General features: G+C 40.8%; 1 protein-coding gene across 4 annotated transcripts in view; it reads left to right on the top strand.

Moving 5' to 3' along the window:
* cd2ap (CD2-associated protein) overlaps positions 1–26,617 on the top strand; it is a 122,131-nt gene that overhangs the window by 59,600 nt on the left and 35,914 nt on the right. For all 4 annotated transcript variants that reach the window (XM_078400154.1, XM_078400153.1, XM_078400152.1 and 1 more), the window contains 5 exons: positions 5,465–5,568; positions 17,883–18,006; positions 19,531–19,742; positions 20,986–21,046; positions 26,163–26,254. In XM_078400154.1, coding sequence (XP_078256280.1) covers positions 5,465–5,568; positions 17,883–18,006; positions 19,531–19,742; positions 20,986–21,046; positions 26,163–26,254 — 593 coding nt within the window. The remainder of the gene's footprint in view (positions 1–5,464; positions 5,569–17,882; positions 18,007–19,530; positions 19,743–20,985; positions 21,047–26,162; positions 26,255–26,617) is intronic.

Here is a 26,617-nt window from a genome sequence, read left to right as displayed (position 1 = left end):
CACACAAAATCAATGGCATCACAATTTGTGTACAACATTTAGGACCTGATGCTTTGCACATTGTAATACATAAAATATATTGGAAGTTTGTTTGTTGAAGTTTCTTAGTAAATTCTCCTATGGAGCTCTTGATTGTTTTGGTTAACTGCTTCTTTGGTCTCTCAGATGATCCTGTCCTCCTTGAAAATGCCAGACCAACTATGGCTTCTTAGATGTTTCCATTTACATTTGAAGTTAGTGGGCTAATGTAGTCATTGGCTTGCTTATTCTGATAAGAAACTGTCATTTTACCCTTTGGACAATGAACTTCTTTCAAACCAAATATTAAAGCACATTGCAACCCAAATCTCGTTACTTTGAGATTTTCCATTGTTCGCGACTGATTGACTGATTGAGTACTTAACTGAGTTGTCATCGTCTCCACTTAGATATTCAGTTCAAGTCAAGTCAAGTCAAGTCAAATTTATTTGTCACATACACATACACGATGTGCAGTGAAATGAAAGTGGCAATGCCTGCGGGTTGTGCACAAAAAGAATTACAGTTACAGCATATAAATAAAGTTAATAAGTTACTATTAGTGTCGACAAAAATTTAGTCTCTGGGGTTATAAAAGTTGACAGTCCTGATGGCCTGTGGGAAGAAGCTCCGTCTCATCCTCTCCGTTTTCACAGCGTGACAGCGGAGGCGTTTGCCTGATCGTAGCATCTGGAACAGTCCGTTACTGGGGTGGCAGGGGTCCCTCATGATCTTGCTTGCTCTGGATCTGCACCTCCTGATGTATAGGTCCTGCAGGGGGACGAGTGTAGTTCCCATGGTGCGTTCTGCCGAACGCACTACTCTCTGCAGGGCCATCCTGTCCTGGGCAGAGCTGTTCCCAAACCAGACTGTAATGTTGCCGGACAGGATGCTCTCTACAGCCCCAGAGTAGAAGCAATGAAGGATCCTCAGAGACACTCTGAAAAGACACATCTTGTACATTTTAGAGCAGCTGGAAGAACAAGAGAAGGTGTGTTTTGAGGTTGTTCATCATAGTAAGTCACAGTGAATTCATTCACATCTCTGAACATGGTCTGTTCAGCAAATCAACTAGTCAATCTGTATCTTGTACATTTAAATCAGCTGGTGAAATGTGTATTGCAGAAAAGCCAGGGACTTGGCTGTTGGGCCCTTTAAAGGGCACTGAGAGTATGTGTTGCAAATGAAGGTGAAGGGGGTGGTGAGTTTATCATGCTGACCAAACGCACCGCAATCTTGTTTCACTGCTGCTTGTGATACACCAGTTCTTTCAGTGGCCTGAGGAAAACTTCTGTTTATTTAAATTCTGGTAATCTGGACCCAAAGGTCCTATTTGCCTGAGCAACAACAATGTGCTGGAATAACTCGGGTTAGGCAGTATTTCTCGATGATATGGATAGGTGATGTCTTGGTTTGGGACAATTCATTCTATTCGCCTTTTGTGTACTTTCTATACCTTTTTGCTGCTTCTTCCCACTTTAAACCTTTGAGGAGGTAATCTGCTTTGTTCCTTGAAGGGTGTATTGATCATTGAGATGTGCAGGGATCTTTACCTGACAATTACAAATAAATTGCATTAACCACAGTTTTATCCTCTGGAATGTTGAGGGATATTTAATCAAGTTCTCAGGTGTTGAACAAAGTAGAAAGTGCTGGAGGAACTCAGCAGGCCAGGCAACATGTGTGGAAGGAAGTAGGCAGATAACGATTCTGGTTTGATTTTGCTCTAGATTCCAGCTTCTGCAGTCTCGTGTCTCCATGTTCTCAGATGCTGGTAGGATTAATAAATACACTTTGGGGTGGGGTAATTCCAAGGCTGGAGTCAGATTTTTTGGCAGATTTCTAAAAAGAGAGGGTATAAATTAATTTCAGACTTCAAAAAGGTTTTGATTTTCTGATGGTTTGCTTAAGCAGTAAATTAACTTATGGGGATCTTCTACTTTTGTTTTTTTTAAGTAGGAAGAAACATTAAAAGTGTGTAATCTCCTTTGTTGACGGTGGGCAAGTTTGGACCTGTTCTTGCCTGATTCCTTGCAAATGTGTACATACAGAAGTGATTTCCTAATACTGAACAAGGGCAGCAACCCTGGCTGATACATTCCCTGAGCAGCATAAAGTCTTCCATTGGTTTGAATAATCATCTGATCATTACCGGAAAGCTAAATTAAAACCTGGAATAAGCTATTCATTCACTAGGAGCAGTTTACACACACGCGCGCATGCGCACGCACACACGGTCACATGGTAGTCATTTGATCTTTTGTGGACAGAGCGATGCTGTTTTCATTTGTTAAATATTTTCTTCCATTGAATTTGCACAAAATCATTAAGTGTCATATGCCAACAATTTCTCAGCTGTCTATTATGAGTAATTAATCTTTTAGTCCTGCACAAGGTCCTGCAAGATTCAATTCATTTCATTGGATTACTTTCCAACAAATCTGATGTTTTGGCATCACTGGGGCTTGTACACAAAATAGATTGAGAATCTGTTTTGAAGTTTGCCAAATTAAGAGGTGTCTGACAGGTCTTCTGATTGCTGTGGAATTTTGGAATGGCAGATGGATGGTTATGTGGATAATTTACAATGCAAACTCTCTTCAAATCTTTGATTATCTTACACTTCAAAACCAATGGTGGATTTTTCACAAAGCAATATGGTTGAATCCTTAGCATTTAATGTATTCTCAATTATGAGAATGTTTGATTCTGTCATCAGTTTTGTAATTCAGTTCTGATTTTCTCTTTCTCAACCCCTCTGCTGCTTTCAAAACCAGCAATTTCTCCACTCACATTGAATATTTGCCCTCTGCATTTGGCCCCTATCTTCCAGTTGCACTCCTTGTAATTTTGACTACTCTGAATGCATAGCTGCATCTTGTACCTCAAGGTCTTTTGAATGTTGTTATTATCATCACCACTGGCAGCTCATTCCATATAAGCATTATCCTCGTTGTGACTTGGGTACCTTTTAGATATTTTCCGCTCTCACCTTAAACTTACCCTCTTGTTATTGTTTTATTCCACTTCCGTGGAAAAAAAAGGTAACTTATTTATGCCCCTCTTGATTTTATACACCCCTTACAAGGTCACCCATTAGTCACCTCTGCTTTAGTGTTCCACATTGACTTAACTATTCCTAAATATATATTTTTAATGAAAGATGACATTTAAAAACCTAGATGTCTTTGCAAATCCGTTTACAAATATTCAGAATTGGTTTTGTTTCAAGAGTACCAATGCAATCAAAATGAATCCTTAATGTTAATCTGCATGTTTGGATTTGCCAAGCTACCTATTGACTGGCTTAATTGCGAAAGTTGTTGCATGTGATATGTGATTTTAAAAAATATGTCCTAGCATGCCGAAAGAATGAACAATTATCAGTTATCTGATATAAGGAATTCCTGTTGAGACATTTAATTGGCCAGTCATGAACATTGTTGTCTTTTAAATGTCAAGTGTTTGTCCAATTTGTAGCTGATAAGTTGTTGGAACATGAGCTTTGCATATTTGGGATTCTACCTGTTGTTGTACTTACTCTGTTATTGAATATATTCATTTTTGTTATATTTATGGACTGGAAGGCAATCTCAGGATAATGGTGATTTGGTGGGAAAGTCGATAAATGATACATGTTTGGATAGAACCAGGTGAATAACATTGTGGGCACTGCATGAGACAGTGGTTAGGAAAGCATGATAGGTTGAGTAGCTCTTGTAAAGACCTGTTGTAATCACAAAGGCAGTATCCTTCAATGATTATTTACTTGTATGTACTTGAAATTATTACACATCTTTTATGGTTCTTTTGGTGAGAAGCGTTTATTTTTCCAATCATTTCAGCATGTATCATGGAATTATTGAGAGAGGTCAAATAAATTATTAATAAAGATTATGAAAGCAGAAAATGCTGGAAATGATTAACGGATTACCAACATCTGTTGCGTTTATTTCTCCCCAGATACTACCCATCTTGCTAAGCATTTCTATATTCTTTTTATTTGTACATTCTAGCAGAGGCCTTTTTATTCATTAGTGACGTCTTAAACAAAAAAACGTTTTCTCCATTATCCAACACATTTTCTAACCAAAGTCATGAGAGTATTGTGGACTCTAGCAGCAGACTGCAGCACAGTAGAGCTGCTGCCTCAATTGGAGAGACCTGGGTTCGATCCAGACTATGGATGCCGTTGGTGTGGAGTTTGCAAGTTCCCTCTATGACTGGGTTAGTTTCCTCTGGGTGTTCCGGTTTCCACCCACATCCTAAAGACGTACAGGTTTGTAGGTTAATTGGCTTCTAAACTAAATAAACTAAAAATCTAAAGACGTGTGTGTTTTCAGGTTATTTGGCTTCTGTTTTAAAGAAAACACCTGTAATGTATCGGGAGTGGATGAGAAAATAGGATAACGTAGAATGAGTGTGAATGGATGATCGATCGTCCGTGTGGACTCAATGGGCCAAAGGGCATGTTCTGGGCTCTATTTCCAAATAAAGACTGAGATGTCAGAATTAGCTTTGGGAATTGTCAGCAAGCCCTGAGCGTGTGCATTTGACAGTGCCTGAAGGGGAATCTGGGAATTGCTGCTGTTTCAGTTGTTGAATGCCAACAAGATTTGCCCCAAATCTTGAGCCAGTCTATTTTATTTTTCAAAAATAAAATTTAGCCATAACATTTGGAGAAAAATAGTGACAGGCAAATTTTGTTATTGCAGTTGAACATCAGTGCTGTAACATAGTGTGGCTTTGCATTAAAAAAAATCTCTTCCTGTTGGAGTTTTTCATTGTACTCTTAAATGTTATTTAAAATAAAATAATTAGGCAGGCAATGTTCATTCTGTACACAAGTCATGTTTTTTATTTTTCTGGGGATTTCACATTTTACTGCTCTTCAGATGCCATTAAATTCCCCTTGGTTATTGAAAAGTATGCTTATGTTAAAAATTCCCATTTGGCATGCATAAAGTTGAGGCAAAACCGTGTGGAAGATATAAAGTTGCCGTTGAAACCTATTTCAACAAAAGGAATTTCAGATTTTTTGGAAGTGGAATTAAACAATTAACAAGATCTAGAGTTGTTACAAGCATTTACAAAACTCTTCAAGCTTTGAACTTCAAAAACGTTGAACTTTTAGAATGAAACATTGGCAGTTGTTTGCTCAATTGAACAAATTTTAATTGACCCGAGAAGCTAAAATTAGATAACGCAATTTCAAAATAGATTTTAAACCATGCATTTATGCAGTTGGAAAACTATGATAGTACTATAATTTAGTGGTATGATCTATTTTGAATGCCAAATTGCTATGTTATTCAATTCCAGCTTTCCTAAGAATGTAGACTTGATTCTGAGAAGGATTCTAGCTTTGTACCATTAGTTATACTATACAATATGAAATGTATTCAGACAGTATGAAATATAATTTCTGGTGCATCCATCCCAACAGGAAGATCGAAAAAGCGGCTTTGTGAAGCAACTTTTGATTACGTGCCCCAAAATGAGGATGAATTGGAAATAAAAACTGGAGATGTCATTGAAGTAGTTGAAGAGGTAAGATATTATTGCCATTGAAAGCTAGTAATATTCAAAATAAACTTATTCTTTCAATTGAGAGAAAATGAGTGAAATGCACAATCCATGAAAATTTAGATCATAATTTTGTTTATCCATTGCCCACATATAGAGAACTGAAGAGAAATGAGACAGCTGGAATCAGCAGCAGGAAATGTGCTTTTGGATAAAATTATGGGCCAGGAGCATCTGTGGAGGCAAAGGGGAGGTGGCCATTATAAAGAAGTGTGGGTGAGGCAGGAGCTGGAAACTAATAAGTGGATTCAGATGAAATGTGGTTGTTGGGCAGATGGAGAATGAAAGGGTGGAGACGGTGACAGATGTAGGAAGATGATTAGTTAAGACAGCAAAGGGTTGCAGTTTATGGAATCTGATAAGGAAGTAATATGCTGGGTGGAAGTAGAGAAGGGGGTACTGAGCAGATGGGAATAGTGGTGGGAGGGAATATAGGACGTAGTATGTTGTGAGTGTAATAGTTGGTGATGAAGGAGGAAGAAACGTGGGCAACAGGGGTCTGCTTTTTCTATGGAAAGGGTGCCAAAATATGGCGACTTTGCTTTGTGACTGCAAAAGAATTTCACTGCTGTGCATACTTGACAATAAGGAACCATTGAGAAGATGTTTGCAAAGAAGGGACCATATGAGAGGACCTGATTTGATCAGGAGGAGAGGGAGGGGGGTGTAGATTATCTGAAATTGGGGAATTCAATGTTCAGGCTGTTGGGTTGTAGATGGGCCAGATGAAATATGAGGTGCTGCCCCTCAAGTGTTCTTTTGGTCTTGTCCTGAAAGTGGTCGATGGGCCGAATGGCCTCCTCCTGCACCTATTTTCGATGTTTCTATGGGCGAGACCGAGGACGGGCAGATTTTTGTAGGGAAAAGGAATTGTGTTAAAATGACTGGCAACCAGGAGCTCGAATGAATAATGTGGGCAGAGCAAAGGTGCTTGGCAAAGTAGTAATCTAATTTGCCCTTGGTTTTGCTGATGTAGAGTAGGCCACAGTGAGAGCACTGAACACAACAGACAGGTTGGAGCAGGTGCAGGTGAATTTTGGTCTCTCCTGGAAGAGCTGTTCATCTCTCTGGGTGGAGGTGAGGGACAAAGTGTAGACTCTGATGTTAGACCTCCTATGGCTGCAGGGAAAAGTACTGCAGGATGGGCAAGGATAGTTGGAAAGGATGAGTGAATCAGGTGGTCATGGAAAGAGTGGTCCCTGCAGGGTGGGGAGTGGAAAATGTGACTGGTGATGGAATTGTGTTTTAACTGGCAGAAATTACGAAGAATGATGTGCTGGGTGCGGAAACTGGTGGGGTGGGAACCTCTTGACAAAGACGAAGCGCAACTGTATTCTAGATTATCAATTTACCAAGTACTTGTGTCTGTTTGAAATGTCATGATGAGTTCCTGGTAACAATCCAATTTAACTGTAAGAAAATAACTGCAGATGCTGGTACAAATCGAAGGTATTTATTCACAAAATGCTGGAGTAACTCAGCAGGTCAGGCAGCATCTCAGGAGTGAAGGAATGGGTGACGTTTCGGGTCGAGACCCTTCTTCAGACTGAAGAAGGGTCTCGACCTGAAACGTCACCCATTCTCTCCTGAGATGCTGCCTGACCTGCTGAGTTACTCCAGCATTTGTGAATAAATCCAATTTAACTCCTCTCCTAGAACTGTCGATCCTCCATCCCCTCCACTTCTTCTTCTTGCGTATGGCGTGCACAGCCTAAAGTTGTAGGTCAAGGGTAGACATCCAGGCCAGGGCAGCATCAGTTGCTGGGTGGATGGCCCTGATGCCACCAGGGAAAAGCCTCAGTGAGCAGTCATTCACGATGTGTGGGATGGTGTGGTTTGGATATCAGCAGTCGCAAGCAGGGCTGCCTGTCATCCCCCACTTGTGCAGGTGATGGGCTGTTCTTGCATGGAGGGTGCAGATCCTGTTCGGGATGAAGGTCAAATCCCGGTGGTTTCACTGTGGGGTCTGTGATGACCTCCCCGTTGTTGGTGTTGGCATCTTTCCAGACTCTGCGCCACTCAGTCAAGGGGTTAAAGTCTTCCAGGGATTTGGCTGAGGACCAGAAGGGTTTGCAGGACTTCAGGCGCATGTTGGGCAGATAGTTCAAGTCAGCATGGATGGGAAGGTCAGGGTTAGCCTCGATGATGCACCAATCTTTCAACATCCTCTCCCTTCTGCGTATGCTGGGAGGGGCGATGTGTGAGAGGACAGGGAGCCACTGCAAAGGTGTTGACTTAAGCGTCCATGTGATGACCGGCATTGCAGAGTTAAGGACAGTGTCAACTCGTTTGGTGTGGCAGCTATTAGCCCAAGCTGTTGAGCAAAACTCAGCTGTTGAGTAGAATACGGCTAAGCTCTAGTCTGGCCCTCCACTACCAGCTTGAGGTCAAATGCAAAAGAGTTTCCAACTGGGATGACTCCGACCCAACAGAACATTGAATTCTCCAATTTCATGAAGCCTGCACCCGATCGTATCTGTCTCCTGTTGATTTTCCCTAGATCCTCACACACCACCTTCTTTCAAAACATCCCTCCCAACCTCCTGTTACCCAGTTTATTTCCCCTCCTCCACTGGGTTCAAACTACGACACTCACTGGGTGGATCCACCATCCCTCCCATTAGTTCCCATCTGCTCACCATCCCTGTCTTAGTTGTTCCACTCATCATCTTTCTTTCTTATCAGATTCCATAACCTGCAACCTTTTGTTTGCACTTGTCACATCCCTACTCCTCCCCCCTTCCTCCACCCAGCTCTATCTGCACAGTACCTCCTCCTCACCTGGATGCACCTAGCAGTTACTACTCTGGCTTCACCTCTCCCACTCACCTCTTTATACTGGATGTCTCCCCTTTACTCTGTCCTGATGCAGGGACTTGACCCAAAGTCTTGACCTTCAATTGCCTTCAGAAATGCTGCGTGACACACTGAGTTTGTCAAGCAGCTTGTTTTTTGCTTCTTTCTCAATTCCACTATGCGTACAACTATTTTTAAGTGCAAGACAAAGTGAATGCTGCCAAACTGGTTCAAGAATTCCTGCTAATGCCTTTGATAAGCCTGACTAGTAGGAAAAAATAGTTGGTATTTTGCAAATATGGATTTGAATAGAAAGGTCACGCAGTTAGATACAAGATACAAAGAATTTATGAGCCAAGTATGTAAGAACATACAAGGAATTTGATTTGCCATTCAGTCATACCAAAAAAAGCAGTTGAAACATCCGCAGTCGGGGCGATCGAAGCTCCCCCAGCCAGCGATCAAAGCTCCTGTGATCGGGGCGCTCGAAGTTCCTGCAGCAAGCTCCACGATGTTAAGTCTGCAGGCTCCCGAGGTTGTAGGCCTAAAACTAGAAATTGCTACTTGTAGGCCTTAAAATATAAATTGTACAAGCATCTAGGCCTTTTATTTGTAGTTATTTAATTATAAGACATGGTATCTTGCTTACGTTTGCAACTTACTTCATTTGGCAAAGTCAAATCACGTTGTTCTCATAAGGAAATGAAAGATTGGAAAGGTTTGTCTGTGGGTAGGTGGTTAGCTGGGGCAACGGTGCAACTTATGTGAAACGGCAAATTGAGTGAAAACAAAATTCAAAGTGTATGGTTGGTGTAGAAAGTGTGCTTTTCCATCTTGCTGCATTGCTGGTGTCATTCCTGATTTGGCTTGTTGATGTCGTGCAAGCATTTTTTTTTGTTTCATCATCAGTTTATCTTTTTTTTCCAAACGCTGGTTGACTCTTGTGAAGTCACTGATTTATGTTGTGTGATCTCAAGGAAAATTGCTATTTATCTCCTGGTCTCAAAGCAATAATGATTGAGGGTAATTGTACTGGTTCAAACGTTACAAATGCTTTCAATGCATGTTTCTGAGGAAAGCATTTGTTTCCTCTCCAAGAGGGCATTCATACAAGTTTGGCATTGGTTCAAAGTAGTTTAATGTTTGCCCTGACTCTGAACCAGCTGAATGTAAACATGACATTATTGGATTTGAGCAAAGTGCGGATTAAATCCTACTTTAGTGTTTGTTGTGCTGCTGAAAAGGAAACATAGAAACCTAGAAAATAGGTGCAGGAGGAGGCCATTTGACCCTTCGAGCCAGCACCGCCATTCATTGTGATCATGGCTGATCATCCACAATCAGTAACCTGTGCCTGCCTTCTCCCCATATCCCTTGATTCCACTAGCCCCTAGAGCTCTATCTAACTCTCTTTTAAATTCATCCAGTGAATTAGTTCCACTGCCTTCTGTGGCAGAGAATTCCACAAATTCACAACTATCTGGGTGAAAAAGTTTCTTCTCACCTCAGTTTTAAATAGCCTCCCCTTTATTCTTAGACGTGGCCCCTAGTTCTAGACTCCCCCAACATTGCGAACATTTTTCTTGCATCTAGTTTGTTCAGTCATTTTATAATTTTATACGTCTCTATAAGATCCCCTCTCATCCTTCTAAACTCCAGTGAATACAAGCCCAGTCGTTCCAATCTTTCCTCATATGACAGTCCCGCCATCCTGGGGATTAACCTCGTGAACATACGCTGCACTGCCTCAATAACAAGGATGTCCTTCCTCAAAATTAGGAGACCAAAATCGCATGCAACACTCCAGATGTGGTCTCATCAGGGCCCTATACAACTGCAGAAGGACCTCTTTACTCCTATACTCAAATCCTCTCGTTCTGAAGGCCAACATGCCATTAGCTTTCTTCACTGCCTGCTGTACTTGCACGCTTACCTTCAGTGACTGGTGCACAAGGACACCCAGGTCTCGTTGCACCTCCCCTTTACCTAATCTGACACCATTGAGATAATAATCTACCTCCTTGTTTTTGCCGCCAAAGTCGATAACCTCACATTTATCTACATTATACTACATCTGCCCACTCACTCAACCTGTCCAAGTCACCCTGCAACCTCCTAACATCCTCTTCGCAGTTCACACTGCCACCCAGCTTTGTGTCATCTGCAAACTTGCTATTGTTACTTCTAATTCCATCATCCAAATCATTAATATATTGTAAATAGTTGCGGCCCTAGCACTGAGCCTTGCGACACTCCACTCGCCACTGCCTGCCATTCTGAAAAGGACCCGTTTATTCCTACTCTTTGCTTCCTGTCTGCCAACCAATTCTTTATCCATGTCAATACCCTACCCCCAATACCATGTGGTCTAATTTTGCTCACCAATCTCCCGTGTGGTACCTTATCAAAAGTTTTCTGAAAGTCTAGATACACTACATCCACTGGCTCTCCTTCATCCATTTTACTTATCACATCCTCAAAAAATTCCAGAAGATTAGTCAAGCAGGATTTCCCCTTCATAAATCCATGCTGACTTGGACCAATCCTTTTACTGCTATCCAAATGCGCCATTATTACCTCTTTAATAATTGACTCCAGCATCTTCCCCACCCCCGATGTCAGGCTAACTGGTCTATAATTCCCTGTTTTCTCTCTCGCTCCTTTCTTGAGAAGTGGGATAACATTAGTTACCCTCCAATCCACAGGAACTGATCCTGAATCTATTGAACATTGGAAAATGATCACCAATGTGTCCACTATTTCTAGAGCCACCTCGAGTACCTTGGGATGCAGACCATCAGGTCCTGGGGATTTATCAGCCTTCAGTCCCATCAGTCTACCCAATACTATTTCTCGCCTAATGCAAATTTCTTTCAGTTCCTCTGTCTCCCTAGATCCTCTGTCCTCTCGTACAAGTGGGAGATTGTTTGTGTCTTCCTTAGTGGACAGATCCGAAGTACCTGTTCAATTCTTCTGCCATTTCCTTGTTACCCATAATAATTTCACCCGTTTCTGCCTTCAAGGGACATTTGTCTTTACTAATCTTTTTCTCTTAACATACCTAAAGAAGCTTTTACTGTCCTTCTTTATATTCTTGGCCAGCTTTACTTCGTCCGTCATCTTTTCAGCCCGTATTGCCCTTTTTGCTACCTTCTTTTGTCCTTTGAAAGTTGCCCAATCCTCTGGCTTCCTGCTACTCTTTGCTATGTTATACATCTTTTCTTTTAGTTTTATTCCATCTCTAACTTCCCTTGTCAGCTACGGTTGCCTCTTATTCCCCTTAGAATCTTTCTTCCTCTTTGGAATGAAATGATCCTGCGTCTTCTGGATTATGCCCAGAAATTCCTGCCATTGCTGTTCCACCATCATTCCTGCTGGGATCCTTTTCCATTCGACCTTGGCCGACTCCTCTGTCATGCCTTCATAGTTCACTCTGTTCAACTGCAACACTGACATTCCTGGTTTAACCTTCTCCCTCCCAAAATGCAGACTAAAACCAATCATATTATGGGCACTACCTCCAAGCGGTTCCTTTCCCTTGAGTTCCCTTATCTGGTTCATTGGACAACACGAAATCCAAAATTGCCTTCTCCCTGGCAGGCTTTTGTACAAGCTGCTCTAAGAATCCATCTCGGAGGCACTCTACAAACTCCCTTTCTTGGGATCCAGCACCAACCTGATTTTTCCAGTCTACTTGCATATTGAAATCCCCCATAACCACAGTAGCATTACCTTTGTTACATGCCAATTTTAACCCCTGCTGCAACTTACACCCTATATCCAGGCTACTGTTTGGGGGTCTGTAGATAACTCCCAATAGTGTCTAATTACCTTTACAATTCCTCAACTCTATCCACAGTGACTACATCATCAATCCTTATGTCACCCCTCGCAAGGGTCTGAATATCATCCCTCACCAACAGAGCTACCCCACCTCCTCTGCCCACCTGCTTGTCCTTTCTATAGGACGTATAACCCTGAATATTCAGTTCCCAGTCCTGATCCTTCGGCAGCCACGTCTCTGTAATCCTCACAATGACATATCTACCAATCTCTAACTGAGCCTCAAGCACATCCACTTTACTTCTTATACTTCGCGTATTCATATATAGTACTTTTAATCCTTTTCTCATTTCATCTTTCACATCGATTCCTATTACACTTGGCCATTCTCACCTATTTCTTCGTGAGCTTTCTGTCCCGTTAATTCTGGGGTCTTTCTTAACTTTTCCTATACTCTCTTTCCCTTTAATTCCATACTTTTCTATCCCATTTGAAACCCCCCCCCCTGCCCCCATTATTTAGTTTAAAACCACCGGTGTAGCAGTGGCTAACCTGCCTGCCAGAATGCTGGTCCCCTGCCTGTTGAGGTGCAACCCATCCCTTTTGTACAATTCATCCTTACCCCAAAACAGATCCCAGTGGTTTAGGAATCTAGAAAAGCCAGACTTTGTGTCATCTTCATACCTATTCTCTGAATCATAAGGTCATGGTTTCATGTCCACTCCTGGACCAGAAATATAAAGTCAATATATAAGCCTTGTTTGTTCATGCATTAATAATACATTGACACTTCTGAAGGTGGGACCGAATTTTTTTTGTTGCTGCTTGGCAAATCAAACAACTGCTTAGGGTTTTACATTTTCACCTGTTTTTTTAGCAATGACATTTCAAGCATCCATAACTTTGCAAGCAATTAAGTATTTACCAGTGGAACAAATCAAAATTTTGTTTTTCCTCCATCAGTCTTGTGTAAATTCTATTGTTGCATTCCTTCTAAATGCACCACTGTCAAGCCAGGCCTACTAGTCACATTGGCCTGAACATATACTTCTCATCCCACGAGTTTCAAGGCATCAGACTGAACAGAAGAAAGAACCCTTATAATTCATATTGGCTGCCCTCAGCTGATGAAGGCTAAATTATGAACACACTTGGAGGAGCTATCGAACAAGAGCAATGATTAATTTGGATAGCATAATTTGCATCCCCTGTTCTAAAATTAATTGTCACCATTTAAGCAATTGGCTTTCCTGAGAATAATCTGTAAAGAAAAGCTGCATCATGTTGAATGTAATCTTGTCAGCACTAATAATAAGGATGATTTGTTAATGTATACAGTAGGAAGCCAAAGAAAGCAATTCAAATCCTGTACATTGGTTCTTCATTGGAGCTGATCCACAGTTGGCCAGTTGGGCAGTACGGTTGATGCCTATTCAAGGATGGCTTTTCTGCTTTTTATAGAGAAACTTCGCTGATTAAATTCTGCAAATGATCTAGTTACAATAGGTACTCGATCTGATTTGAATGGCTTTTTTGTCACATGCAATGAAATTCTGTGTTCTATTTCAGGTGTTGCAAATGCTGTTAAGAAAGTTGCACCTTCATAATGTCTTAAGATGAAATCTCTTCAGGAATTGTTTTGTTCAGAAAATAACAGAATAAAGGGGTCTTGACAGAAATGCACCTCATGACATCTGTCCGTTTTCAGTAGTTTTCTGTGTTGTGATGTGCGCTGTATCTTACACTTTACCCATTTCTTGCATTGATGTCGTGCATCATAATTTGGGAATTTTGATGATGCAATATTTTGCTCTTTCAGGAACTAATCGTTCATCTCTGTGGTAGAGTGGTGTTGGGAATATACTTGTTCATGAGCCAAGTGGTCTCTTTTGGATTGAAAGGCATTTATCAATTATTTCGCAAGGTTCGGTGCTGGGACCCCAGCTATTTACGATATACATTAATGACTTAGATGAAGGGATTAAAAGTACCATTAGCAAATTTGCAGATGATACTAAGCTGGGGGGTAGTGTGAATTGTGAGGAAGATGCAATAAGGCTGCAGGGTGACTTGGACAGGTTGTGTGAGTGGGCGGATACATGGCAGATGCAGTTTAATGTAGATAAGTGTGAGGTTATTCACTTTGGAAGTAAGAATAGAAAGGCAGATTATTATCTGAATGGTGTCAAGTTAGGAAGAGGGGATGTTCAACGAGATCTGGGTGTCCTAGTGCATCAGTCACTGAAAGGAAGTATGCAGGTACAGCAGGCAGTGAAGAAAGCCAATGGAATGTTGGCCTTCATAATAAGAGGAGTTGAGTATAGGAGCAAAGAGGTCCTTCTACAGTTGTACCGGGCCCTGGTGAGACCGCACCTGGAGTACTGTGTGCAGTTTTGGTCTCCAAATTTGAGGAAGGATATTCTTGCTATTGAGGGCGTGCAGCGTAGGTTCACTAGGTTAATTCCCGGAATGGCGGGACTGTCGTATGTTGAAAGGCTGGAGCAATTAGGCTTGTATACACTGGAATTTAGAAGGATGAGGGGGGATCTTATTGAAACATATAAGATAATTAGGGGATTGGACACATTAGAGGCAGGAAACATGTTCCCAATGTTGGGGGAGTCCAGAACAAGGGGCCACAGTTTAAGAATAAGGGGTAGGCCATTTAGAACGGAGATGAGGAAGAACTTTTTCAGTCAGAGAGTGGTGAAGGTGTGGAATTCTCTGCCTCAGAAGGCAGTGGAGGCCAGTTCGTTGGATGCTTTCAAGAGAGAGCTGTATAGAGCTCTTAAGGATAGCGGAGTGAGGGGGTATGGGGAGAAGGCAGGAACGGGGTACTGATTGAGAGTGATCAGCCATGATCGCATTGAATGGCGGTGCTGGCTCGAAGGGCTGAATGGCCTACTCCTGCACCTATTGTCTATTTCATAGAGAGGAGTGACTTCCTCAGTGGAGCAAACATGTTGATCATGTATTGCTTCTGATCTCCTCAGCAGAAATCAACACATTTGTGCCCAGAGTGATCCACTCAGCACAATAGCATCTTTTTCTATTATACTTCTGTGCCTGGTGCTAAGAATTCAGTTCACTTGTTGAGCAAAATCTCCCAAATGCCCAGCAGACAATGAAGCTGTTGGACTGTGTTGAGGCAGCTTCCTGCTGGTTGGGGACTGTGATCAAGGTGGTGATAGTAGACTCTAGAGTGTAGTGGTGCTTCTGGTGAAGATAGTTTAGGTTAGTTTACAGATACAGTGTGGAAACAGGCCCATCAGCCCATTGAGTTCGCGCCGACCAGTGATCCTCGCACACTAACACTATCCTAGGGACAATTTTATAATTTTTACCCAGCCAATTAGTCTACAAACCTGTAGTGGTCTTTGGAGTGTGGGAGGAAACCGGAGGTCCTGGAGAAAAGCAATACAGGTCACAGGGACAACATACAAACTCTGCACAGATGACTCCTGTAGTCAGGATCGAACCTGGGTCTGTGGCGCTGTAAGGCAGCAACTCCACTGCTGCGCCACCCTAAGCTTTGGCTTCCATTCGCAATGCCTAACAAGTTAGGTTATCACTGTTAAATGCTGTATCCCAGGACATGTTAATGCCACTGGAGAGATTGGAGTTTATGGAGATTCTGGAGCACCCAAATATCAGAGCTCCCCCCTGTGCCTCATCAGTTGTGCCCCAGGCAATATAGAGCATTGTTTGCTGCTGACAGGAGTTTCTGAAAGATGACCTAGTTAGGTACCAATTTGCCTTTGGATTTCACTCAGGATTCTTTTGGTCAGGAATTACTCCCCTCGGCCCTCCTTCCCAAGGTACCCAAAAGCCAACGGGATTATTTCCCAAAGCTGTGGAAATGGTAGATCTTGCGAGTTGAATGTCATCCTGTTCTTGGTTTCCATCTGCTCCCACATGGGATGCAACAGTGAATTTGCTGTAGGAGAGCGCAAGCACTGAAGGAGGGAAGCCCTTTGGCTCTCCTTCACGCATTGCTGCGAGCAACTAGTTTGGCATGAAGATGAGAAACGGTTGATACAGCTGGCAAGTGTGAAACTAACTTTTGCCAACCAGATTCTTCACATCAGCCTCAACGCACCAACGCTAATGTCAACGCTAACGTCAATTTCGCCTGGGCAGTTTGCAGCCCAGTGGTATGAACATCGACTTCTCCAACTTTAGATAGTTCCTCTGTCCCCCCCGTCCCCTCCTCCTTCCCAGATCTCCCTCTATCTTCCTGTCTCCACCTATATCCTTCCTTTGTCCCGCCCCCCCTGACATCAGTCTGAAGAAGGGTCTCGACCCGAAACGTCACCCATTCCTTCTCTCCCGAGATGCTGCCTGACCTGCTGAGTTACTCCAGCATTTTGTGAATAAAAACCTTTGATTTGTACCAGCATCTGCAGTTATCTTCTTATACTAACATCAATGAACTTTGTCTACTTTGTTCAGATGGGTAGTTGCTACCTTGGCGTGACCAAATTCTGCAATTAAATTTAAATTTGGTGAAATTTCGCTTTTTTTTGGATTCCTCACAGTTTAAAATAATCTTAATACTGATGCAATCAATTTGGGGGCAGTTGGGGCAAAAATATATTGGTCTTTTAGTAGGGGATACTGTGCTGAAATATTGCATTATGCATACAGGCAGATCAAATCACATTTTTGTATATTGCTATAAATATGTTTTGACTTGGGAACAAAAGGAAAATGGAGTAATAAGAATAATAGTAAGGCTGAAGGGAGATTATGATGATCATTTATTTTGGTAAGCACGAGCTTCATATTTGTGCATAGCAATATTTCTTTGGAGCTAAGATGGAACTTTTCATTTTACTGCTGGAGGCAGCTGATTTGTGAGCTGTTGGTTTATTGGTGCATTTCTGCTATGGGAACTGGTGATGTGGCATTTTTGTATTGGCCATAAGTTGCCAGCAAGAATGTTAGTAAGTCTGCCGCAAGGATTGGCTGAGAAATGTTGTTGCTGAAGAGCTAGTTGGGTTCATGTTACCACTGACTTCCATTATATTTTTAACTCTTAAGAAAGGGAAGTTGCCTGACATGTTAAGTTTGTTTCTCTTCAAGGAAGCTGTGGCTGTTCAGTTGTTACTATTTCTGACTTCAGCATTTACTATATTTTACAGTTGTTAAAAACACCTTGTTAAATAATTTGTGAAAGATTAACGTAGACTTGTTGTTCATTACATGGTGCTCGATGTGGTCAGATAAATCATATTTAATGCTACTCTGGTACAATTTCTCCTGATTTGTATGTTCCTGGGAGGTAACCTGCAATACAGATTTAGTTTTAGAGATACAGCGCGGAAACAGACCCTTTGGCCCACCGAGTCCGCTCCGACCAGCAATTCCCGCACATTAACGCTACCCTACATACACTCGGGACAATTTACACATTCACCAAGCCAAATAACCTACATACCTGTGCACTTTGGAGTGTGGGAGGAAACCAAAGATCTCTGAGAAAACCCACGCGGTCACGGGGAGAACGTACAAACTCCGTACAGACAGCACCCGTAGTCGGGATCGAACCCGGGTCTCTGTCGCCACAAGCGCTGTAAGGCAGCAACTCTACCGCTACGACATCGTGCCGCCCCTAACTATGATAATTAATGCCACACCAGTCATCTTGCACTTGTTAATCCCTATTTATAAGTTTTCATTTGATTTTTATCTTCTAGGTAGAAGAAGGCTGGTGGAAGGGACTCTTGAATGAGAAAACTGGATTATTTCCATGCAATTTTGTAAAGGAATTGATCGATCAGAATGACGATGGAGAAGCAAATGAGGCGTTAAGTGAGCCAGGTAAATGTTTTTGAAAAACTGCAAATGTTGGAAATGTGTAATTACAGAATTGCTGTGACATCTGTGGTGAGAGAAGGTATTTCTGGAAGGAATCATTAAATGTCAAATAATTTTCTCTCGTAGTGGATGCTGCCTGAATGGCTGAATATTTTGGGTGAAGCTTTTTTTAGCAAGCAATCAGAATTCTTTAAGGAGTAATAATTTCTGGAATTATTTTGTGAAGCAGCCGATAGATACAGATCAAACACAGAGATTTTGTAATGATTTACATTGATAAATAAATAAATAAATCGGACTTTGCAGTGAAGACTTTGCACTTCTCGTGGAACTCTTGAGTTTTTGTTTTGTTGCTCTCTTCAATGGAAGGGTAAGAGTTCTGGCCAAGATATTCAACCCTCCCCCCCCTACATTTACTCAAACAGATCACCGTGGGATTGATGGATATACCAAAACTAAATGAATTTTCTTATTAAGACCTGTTTTGAATTCTAAATTATTTTCATTTTTCATAATTTAATTGAATAAAGATAAAAATATGGCAGATTAGAATTGGCCTCGGCATGACTGTGTCAAACATGCACATGTTCGGCACTGTCATTGAGGGCTAAAGGGCCTTTTTTCGTGCTTGTTATGTTCTGTGTGTGAATGTGGTGATTTTTCTGGGTGTATGTTTCCAGGGATTCGTGCCAACTTCCTTCCACGTGCTTGTCATTCCTTCTGTCTTGACAAAATGCTGACGTGTGTGAATGGAGAAGTTTGGCCAAGCTCAATGCTGCCCAATGATCATATTCTACATTTCTTGTATTTACCAGAGTTGGGATTGTTCAGACAAGATGACTTGTGTTTTTAGAAAGTTTAGGCTTGGAAAGACTTCCCCAAGCAATCAGCCATAGATTATTTACAAATAATTTTGCTTGGTGCATTTCTTGGTCATTCAACTTCAAGGAATTTGCTAAAACTGAAGGTTATCTAACTCCAAAGACGTACAGGTATGTAGGTTAATTGGCTGGGTAAATGTAAAAATTGTCCCTAGTGGGTGTAGGATAGTGTTAATGTACGGGGATCACTGGGCGGCACGGACTTGGAGGGCCGAAAAGGCCTGTTTCCGGCTGTAGATATATGATATGATATGATATGATATGTCCAATTGTCTTTATTCTTAAAACAAGGATTACACAAGATGATAATTCATGACTACCATCCTTCTCCCCATCGTCATTTCTGCTGACACTGGAGAAAGTGCACTGCCATGCTGTGCTATTCTGAGGGAGAAGCAAGCACCTCAAACGAATGTTGGCTTTCTTGAGCCTTGTAATTTGTATAATCCTCGTGTGTGAAGAATATCTTAGCTTGCAGAATTCTGGACCTTTAAAATAGAGTTCTATAATTTATGATAAAGTGAAGTTTTCAGCCTTGTGAATTGATTTGCTGACGGATTATTTTCTGTATATTCAGTATTTGAGGCGCAATTTGTTACATTAATAGCAGTGACCGCGTGAACAGATTTGTTTCTGATTACTTTAGACGTGACCGTCAAGGATTCGATCGAGGTGGGACCTTCATCACCAACATCACCGTTAGACATTACAGGAAACGAGTGCACAGCAGGAACAGGTGCAACATCTCAGCCAAAAAAAATTCGTGGTTTGGGATTTGGAGATATATTTAAGGAAGGATCTGTAAAGCTAAAATCACGATTGCCTAATTTGGAATTGGAGGATAAAAAATCGGAAAAGGTGAGCCCCAAGTATTTTTTCTGTTATCTACAACAATCAGTTTGCATTAATTATTAAAGATTTAAGTTATTTGCACATTGTTAATCATGTGACTTTGCAGCTTGCAAACTGGCTGACTCATTTATTTATGAAGTATTTTACAGATACAGTAGTCGAAGCAGGGACAATAACTATATTAAAAAAAATTTGGATAGATATATGGATAGAAAAGGTTGAGGGATATGGACAAGGCACAGGCAAATGGGGAAACAAACTGCTGATACTGGATTGCAAAAAAAGACACACAGTACTGGAGTAACTCAGCGGATCAGGCAGCAAATCTAGAGAACATGGATAGGTGATGTTTTGGGTCGGGACCCTCTGAAGAAGCATCCAGGCCTGAAATATCACTTATCCGTGTTATCTATAGATCCTGCCTGACCTGCTGAGTTACTCCAGCACTTTGTGTCTTTTTCTTTTTACAAGCAAATGGGACCAGCTAAGTTGGAGCAATCTGGCAGCATGGCATTTTGTGCTTTGATAGACTACATTATCAATTGACAGATCGATGACTGCAGATGCAAACAAATATATTCTCTTCTAAATAATAATGTTTTCTGTCTCCTCGCTACGAGATTGCACGTGATTGTTTGATTGCCATTTATTTAGTTTGCATCAATGCCAGTTGTGATTAAGCCTACCTCTTGGTTTTTGCTCACTAGAATGAAAGTGATCACTCATAGGATTACATACGATTGTCTTAACTGTTTCTGCTTTCTGCATCTGGCATCTGTCTCCTTGCTGAGGGAAATCCCAATGAAGGAGTACAGTGAGATTTAACATCAAAACTATATTGTGCATTCAGCAAATTAGGAGACATGCATGTAAAGATATGCTGTCTGCAATTGTTACCTACATTGGGACATAGTGACAAATGCTAAACAACCGGAAGCCTTTGGATTGGCTTTATGTAGGACAGAGATTTTCTGCATGTCAACAGACATGTCAGTTGTTGATAAGTAATCGGTTCAAAAATGTTGTTAAATTTTAATTCTTGAATCTTACCAGGGAAAGTAAATGAGTAAATAGACCAACTTAATTGAAAATTCCAGGAATAAGTAGCCACTGAGCCAATTTCATTGAAGAATGACTTTGTGTGTTGAATGATAATGGAGCTACTCTCAAAATATTGATTAGAATGCAATTTTAGCTACTTTGATTTACACACAATCATTAATTGCATGTAATTTTATGTACTTTGCAGCAATCCATCCCGGCATCTAATGCAGAGGCTGTGAAAAGTGAAGCAGAAAATAAACATAAAGGTATTGTTCAAAAACACTAATGGCATCAGCTATTTCCAAATTAATTTTGATCCAAATGGTTCAAACTTGATAGTGGTGGATAAGTATCAAACTCAGCTGTTTGAAAAATTCACAAGTAGTATCAGTTAGCAATAAAAAAAATTGCAATATCTATAGAGCCAAGAAATATTAATTCTAAAATGTATAGTTTATTGTCGTACAAACAATCTCTCTCACTGGCTGATCAGTTGAAGTGTTTTAACAATTGTTTTTCTTCTTTACACTTCAATGTGGTTCTACTGCCCTCTGGAGGAATTGCGCAGCTGAGCGGCACATGTGCAGATACAATCCAGTTGTTGAATAAAAAGCTCTGGCAAACTTAATATCGGCCACCTACAATCCAATTGAAGTACAGCTAAACAGATCAGAATTTATAAATATCTTCTCAAATATTAATTCTGGGGTGCAAATAAGGAAATTTGTAGGCATAATGTACAGACTAAATTGAGATGTGATCTAACTAATGTATTTTGGTTGTTCTGATTACCCATCCCGGTTACCCTAACCAAATGTGATGTTACAAGCCATGTGCAGACTTGAGGGAAAAAAACATCCAAGTTTGACCCTATTCAATTTAAGAGAGTGTGGAATCCATTACAGCAAATGTGGTCTGGAAGGGGAATCCTGAAAGTTGTACACATCACTGACCCATAGTTTTGAGATATTGAGAAGTGAAGTTTAATTTTCACCTTGTTGGTTTGCTGTGGTCAATTGATATTTTGCTGCTGAGTTTTTTCATAAAATTGCTATTGGAATGTTTTATTGACTTTGTAGTCTGCGTAGGAATAGCTTTACATAAAATGAAGCTTTGGCATTTGATGTTTTCCAATTCATTTTTGTAATAAAAATCTCTCTTTAAATTGGATTTCCTTTCATAAACTTGGATTTTGCATTTTGTTAATTATTTAATTAAATCAATTTTTGATTTCCAATAAAGAGGGAAAGTTCAATGTGGGGGAGAATTGTTATTTGCCGTGACATTGCATGATCCAATGCACCTGGAATGTTGCTATCAAGATGTCCTTAAATTTACCAGTGGTAACAGATGAAGGACGCAAGTTGTTTTTCTTTCCCTTGGTAAAATGATTTCAGTATATTTTTCGCATTTGAATTTTAAAACTGAGAAATTGATTAACGTGAATCGTTATAGATTAGGCAAAAGAGGGGTAGCAGTAAAATTTACTATTTTTCAGATGAAAGTTGAAGGTAACAGGTGGTTGTTTTTCTTTCATTTTTTTCTGAATTGAAGAACACACATCCAGGTCCAAGAGGTTGATTTTTAGGTAGCCTTGACGCTTATAAAAAGCAACTTTATGTAAATAGAACGGAGATGAGGAAAAACTTTTCACTCAGAGTTGTGAAGCTGTGGAACTCTCTGCCTCAGAAGGCAGTGGAGGCCAATTCCCTGGATGCTTTCAAGAGAGAGTTAGATAGAGTTCTTAAAGATAGCGGAGTCAAGGGATATGGGGAGAAGCCAGGAACGGGGTACTGAGTGTGGATGATCAGCCATGATCATGGTTAATGGTGGTGCTGGCTTGAAGGCCCGAATGGCCTACTCCTGCACCTATTGTTTATTGTCTAATATTGTTAGTGTCAGACTAGTGGAATCTTTAGTATTCAGCAACACATTTTGCAAGATTTGGGCATTGCTGGCAAAGTCTGTATCGATTGTCCTTTTCTCTAATCTGTGGATTGTGCTGTTGTGAGATGTCATGAGGTGCTTCCAGAAAATGCTATGATAAAATTTCAGGTGAACAGTCTTATAATTAATGACGAGTAGAAAGGATGATACACGTGGTAGTGAGGTGGAGCAGGGTGTTATCGGAACAAATAAAGCAAATGATGTACTATGCGGTCCAGGCCAACATGGAAATGGCAGATGATGCACATGTAGGATCATCCAGCTAGATTGGAGGCGATTTGGGACAATAAATGCTGACTTTGACAGCTATGCCCAGATCCTGCAAAATGATTAAATATAAAAAGCCTGCAGGCCAATGAATTAGAAATGAAGATTATAAAAAGATGATCCATGAACACTTGGCAAGGAATGTTTCAAGATTGGGAATGGAGGATGGTAAGCCAAAAAAAATAAAATTCATAAGGTTCAATTTAAATGCTATTGCAATAACAGGTTAATGTTGTACTTTAAAAAGATATGTTTAAGGACATGTCTAAGAAAATATGATATATTTATTTTCTTATTCCTTGACCTGAGTAGCATCTCTTTTGTTCTAATCGGTGAAGAAAAGATTGGTCTACCTAGGACCATATTATTTTTTTTGCAATTCCACAGATCATTAACTTGATGTTTATCAATGTAATGTTCCTGATATTTAAGTGTAGGTTCAGTTCATTTCCACATGGAGTCTTGTAAAAATGTTACACCAAGAAAAAGATAAATTCATATTCTAAATCTATCTTAAATCTGCATGTTTTAAGTGTTTCTTGATTTTCTTACAGTTCAGATTAAACCAGCTAGTTTCAGATAATGTTAATGGAAGAATATTTAACAACAATGTTATATTTGCTGCTCCTGTAGTTGGAGTTGATCAATGTTTTGTAATAATGTTGACATGTGGATGTTAGTCTGGCCCCTCACTCAAAAAACTATTAATAAAATAAATTATTATTTTGGGATAGCTCTGCCAAAGGAGTGTACATATAACTTGGCAGAAGGTCAAACAATCAACACTTTAGAGATTCAGCACGGAAACAGACCTTTCGGCCCATCGAGTCTGCCCCAATAAGTGATCACCCCATACACTAGCACTATGCTATGCAAAGGGAAAATTTATAATTTTGCCAAAGCCAACTAACCTACAAACCTGAGATAGACACAAAATGCTGGAATAACTCGGGTAGCATCTCTGGAAAAAAGGAATGGGTGACGTTTCGGGGTGAGCCCTTTAGACGGGTCTGAAAGTCTGAAGAATGTCACTCATTCCTTCTCTCCAGAAATGCTGCCTGCACCTCTGAGTTACTCCAGCATTTTGTGTCTATCTTTGGTTTAAACCAGCATCTGCAGTTCCAATCTACAAACCTGCACGTCTTTGGAATGTGGAAGGAAACCGGGGCACCCGGAGAAAATCCACGTGGTCACAGGGGGGAGAATGTACAAACTCCGTGCAGACCGCATCAGTAGTCGGGATCTAATCTGGGTCACTTGCACTGTAAGGCAGCAACTCTAACACTGTGCCAATGTGCCGCCACTGGTGTTGATCCACTGTGAAATCTGCAGAACATAGTGGACAGCAAAATTGGCTTAATTTGTCCTCTAATAAAAGTAAATATTTCTGAAGCACAGAACAAAGAAATATAAATAATTAATTTTATGACTATTTTACATTGTCCTTGAATGAATAAATTCATCACCTGTATCCCTTTCTAATTGTGGGACCAAACATCTTTAAATAATAAACAGAAGCTGCGCACCATTTAGCACCTCGTGCCTGTTTTGCCATCCAATGAGATCATGCTGATATCTTACCGACATGCTAGTCCTTTTGCATGTTATATTAAAAAACCCGTTGATCTTTTCTTGAGTGTCCTGAGTAGCTTGTTCCTGACATTTCCAATGATCTGAGTGAAAAAATGTCGTCTTTGTCTTGTGTGGTTGGCCCCTGGTTTCCTCTGATCCCAGATTCTATTTACCCCAGATTGAAGAAATGTCATCCCTGTCAAATCACTCTAAGAAGTTTGAATGCATCAATGGGATCCGATTTAAAAAGATGTTTAATAAATGAGTAGGTTGGCTGTTCGATCTTTCCTCATGTCACTGTCCCTTCCTCCTCTGTTCCCCACCACAAGAACCAATTGAGTGAACATTGGTTGACAGACAGAAAGCAAAGAGTGGGGATAAATGGGTCCCTTTCAGAATGGCAGGCAGTAACTAGTGGGGTACCGCAAGGCTCGGTGCTGGGACCGCAGCTATTTACAATATACATTAATGACTTGGATGAAGGGATTAAAAGTACCATTAGCAAATTTGCAGATGATACAAAGCTGGGTGGTAGTGTGAACTGTGAAGAAGATGCTATGAGGTTGCAGGGTGACTTGGACAGGTTGTGTGAGTGGGCGGATGCATGGCAGATGCAGTTTAATGTGGATAAGTGTGAGGTTATCCACTTTGATGGTAAGAATAGGAAGGCAGAGTATTATCTGAATGGTGTCAATTTAGGAAAAGGGGACGTACAACGAGATCTGGGTGTCCTAGTGCATCAGTCACTGAAAGGAAGCATGCATGTACAGCAGGCAATGAAGAAAGCCAATGGAATGTTGGCCTTCATAACAAGAGGAGTTGAGTATAGGAGCAAAGAGGTCCTTCTGCAGTTGTACAGGGCCCTAGTGAGACCGCACCTGGAGTATTGTGTGCAGTTTTGGTCTCCAAATTTGAGGAAGGATATTCTTGCTATTGAGAGCATGCAGCGTAGGTTTACTAGGTTAATTCCCGGAATGGTGGGACTGTCGTATGTTGAAAGACTGGAGTGACTAGGGTTGCATACACTGGAATTTAGAAGGATGAGAGGAGATCTTATCGAAACGTATATGATTATTAAGGGGTTGAACCCGTTAGAGGCAGGAAACATGTTCCCAATGTTGGGGGAGTCCAGAACAAGGGGCCACAGTTCAAGAATAAGGGGTAGGCCATTTAGAACTGAGATGAGGAAAAACCTTTTTCAGTCAGAGAGTTGTGAATCTGTGGAATTCTCTGCCTCGGAAGGCAGTGGATGCCAATTCTCTGAATACATTCAAGAGAGAGCTAGATAGAGCTCTTAAGGATAGCAGAGTCAGGGGGTATGGGGAGAAGGCAGGAACGGGGTACTAATTGAGAATGATCAGCCATGATCACATTGAATGGCGGTGCTGGCTCGAAGTGCCGAATGGCCTACTCCTGCACCTATTGTCTATTGTCTATTGTCTGACATTTGTTGCACTCCCTCTGTTACTTGCATACATTTGACTGATTTTTTTTTAGAATTTAAAATGCAAAAAATTGAACTTTGTTTTTAATTCATTTAACTTTAAGCTTCCACAATTGTGTTAACACTTCTATCTTGTACATTTGTTTTGGTAGGTGAATATTGCAAAGCAGTTTTTGCATATGAAGCAACCAATGCAGATGAACTTAGCATTAAAGAAGGTGACCATATTCTGCTAATCAATAAGGTAAGCATTTTCTTGGATTAAAAAAAATAATAGAAGTAGGTAGTTATTAATAACTAGAGGGAAAAAATCTCCCATTGTGAGAGATAGTACATCTGTTGATAGTCGTGCTATTGTTAAATAGCAACTTACGGCTCTTCAATTTGGATAACTGACTTCCCAGAGTTCCATCACACCGAATACCTTGGTGTGATGGAACTAAGGTGCTTCATATATGGAATAAATAGAATTACTGCATTTGATGATCTGTTCTGCGAAATTGTGACTACTAAATCATGTGCATTAAAAGAAATAACCCTGAAAACCATAGTGTATCCATCTGTAACATTATCAGACGGATGCAGAGACTAAAGTGTAGAGTCAGAA

The sequence above is a fragment of the Rhinoraja longicauda genome, chromosome 5, assembly GCF_053455715.1.
Source record: "Rhinoraja longicauda isolate Sanriku21f chromosome 5, sRhiLon1.1, whole genome shotgun sequence".
NCBI lineage: Eukaryota > Metazoa > Chordata > Chondrichthyes > Rajiformes > Arhynchobatidae > Rhinoraja > Rhinoraja longicauda.
Note: the sequence above shows the minus strand (reverse complement) of the source record. Positions and strands in the feature narration are given on the sequence as shown.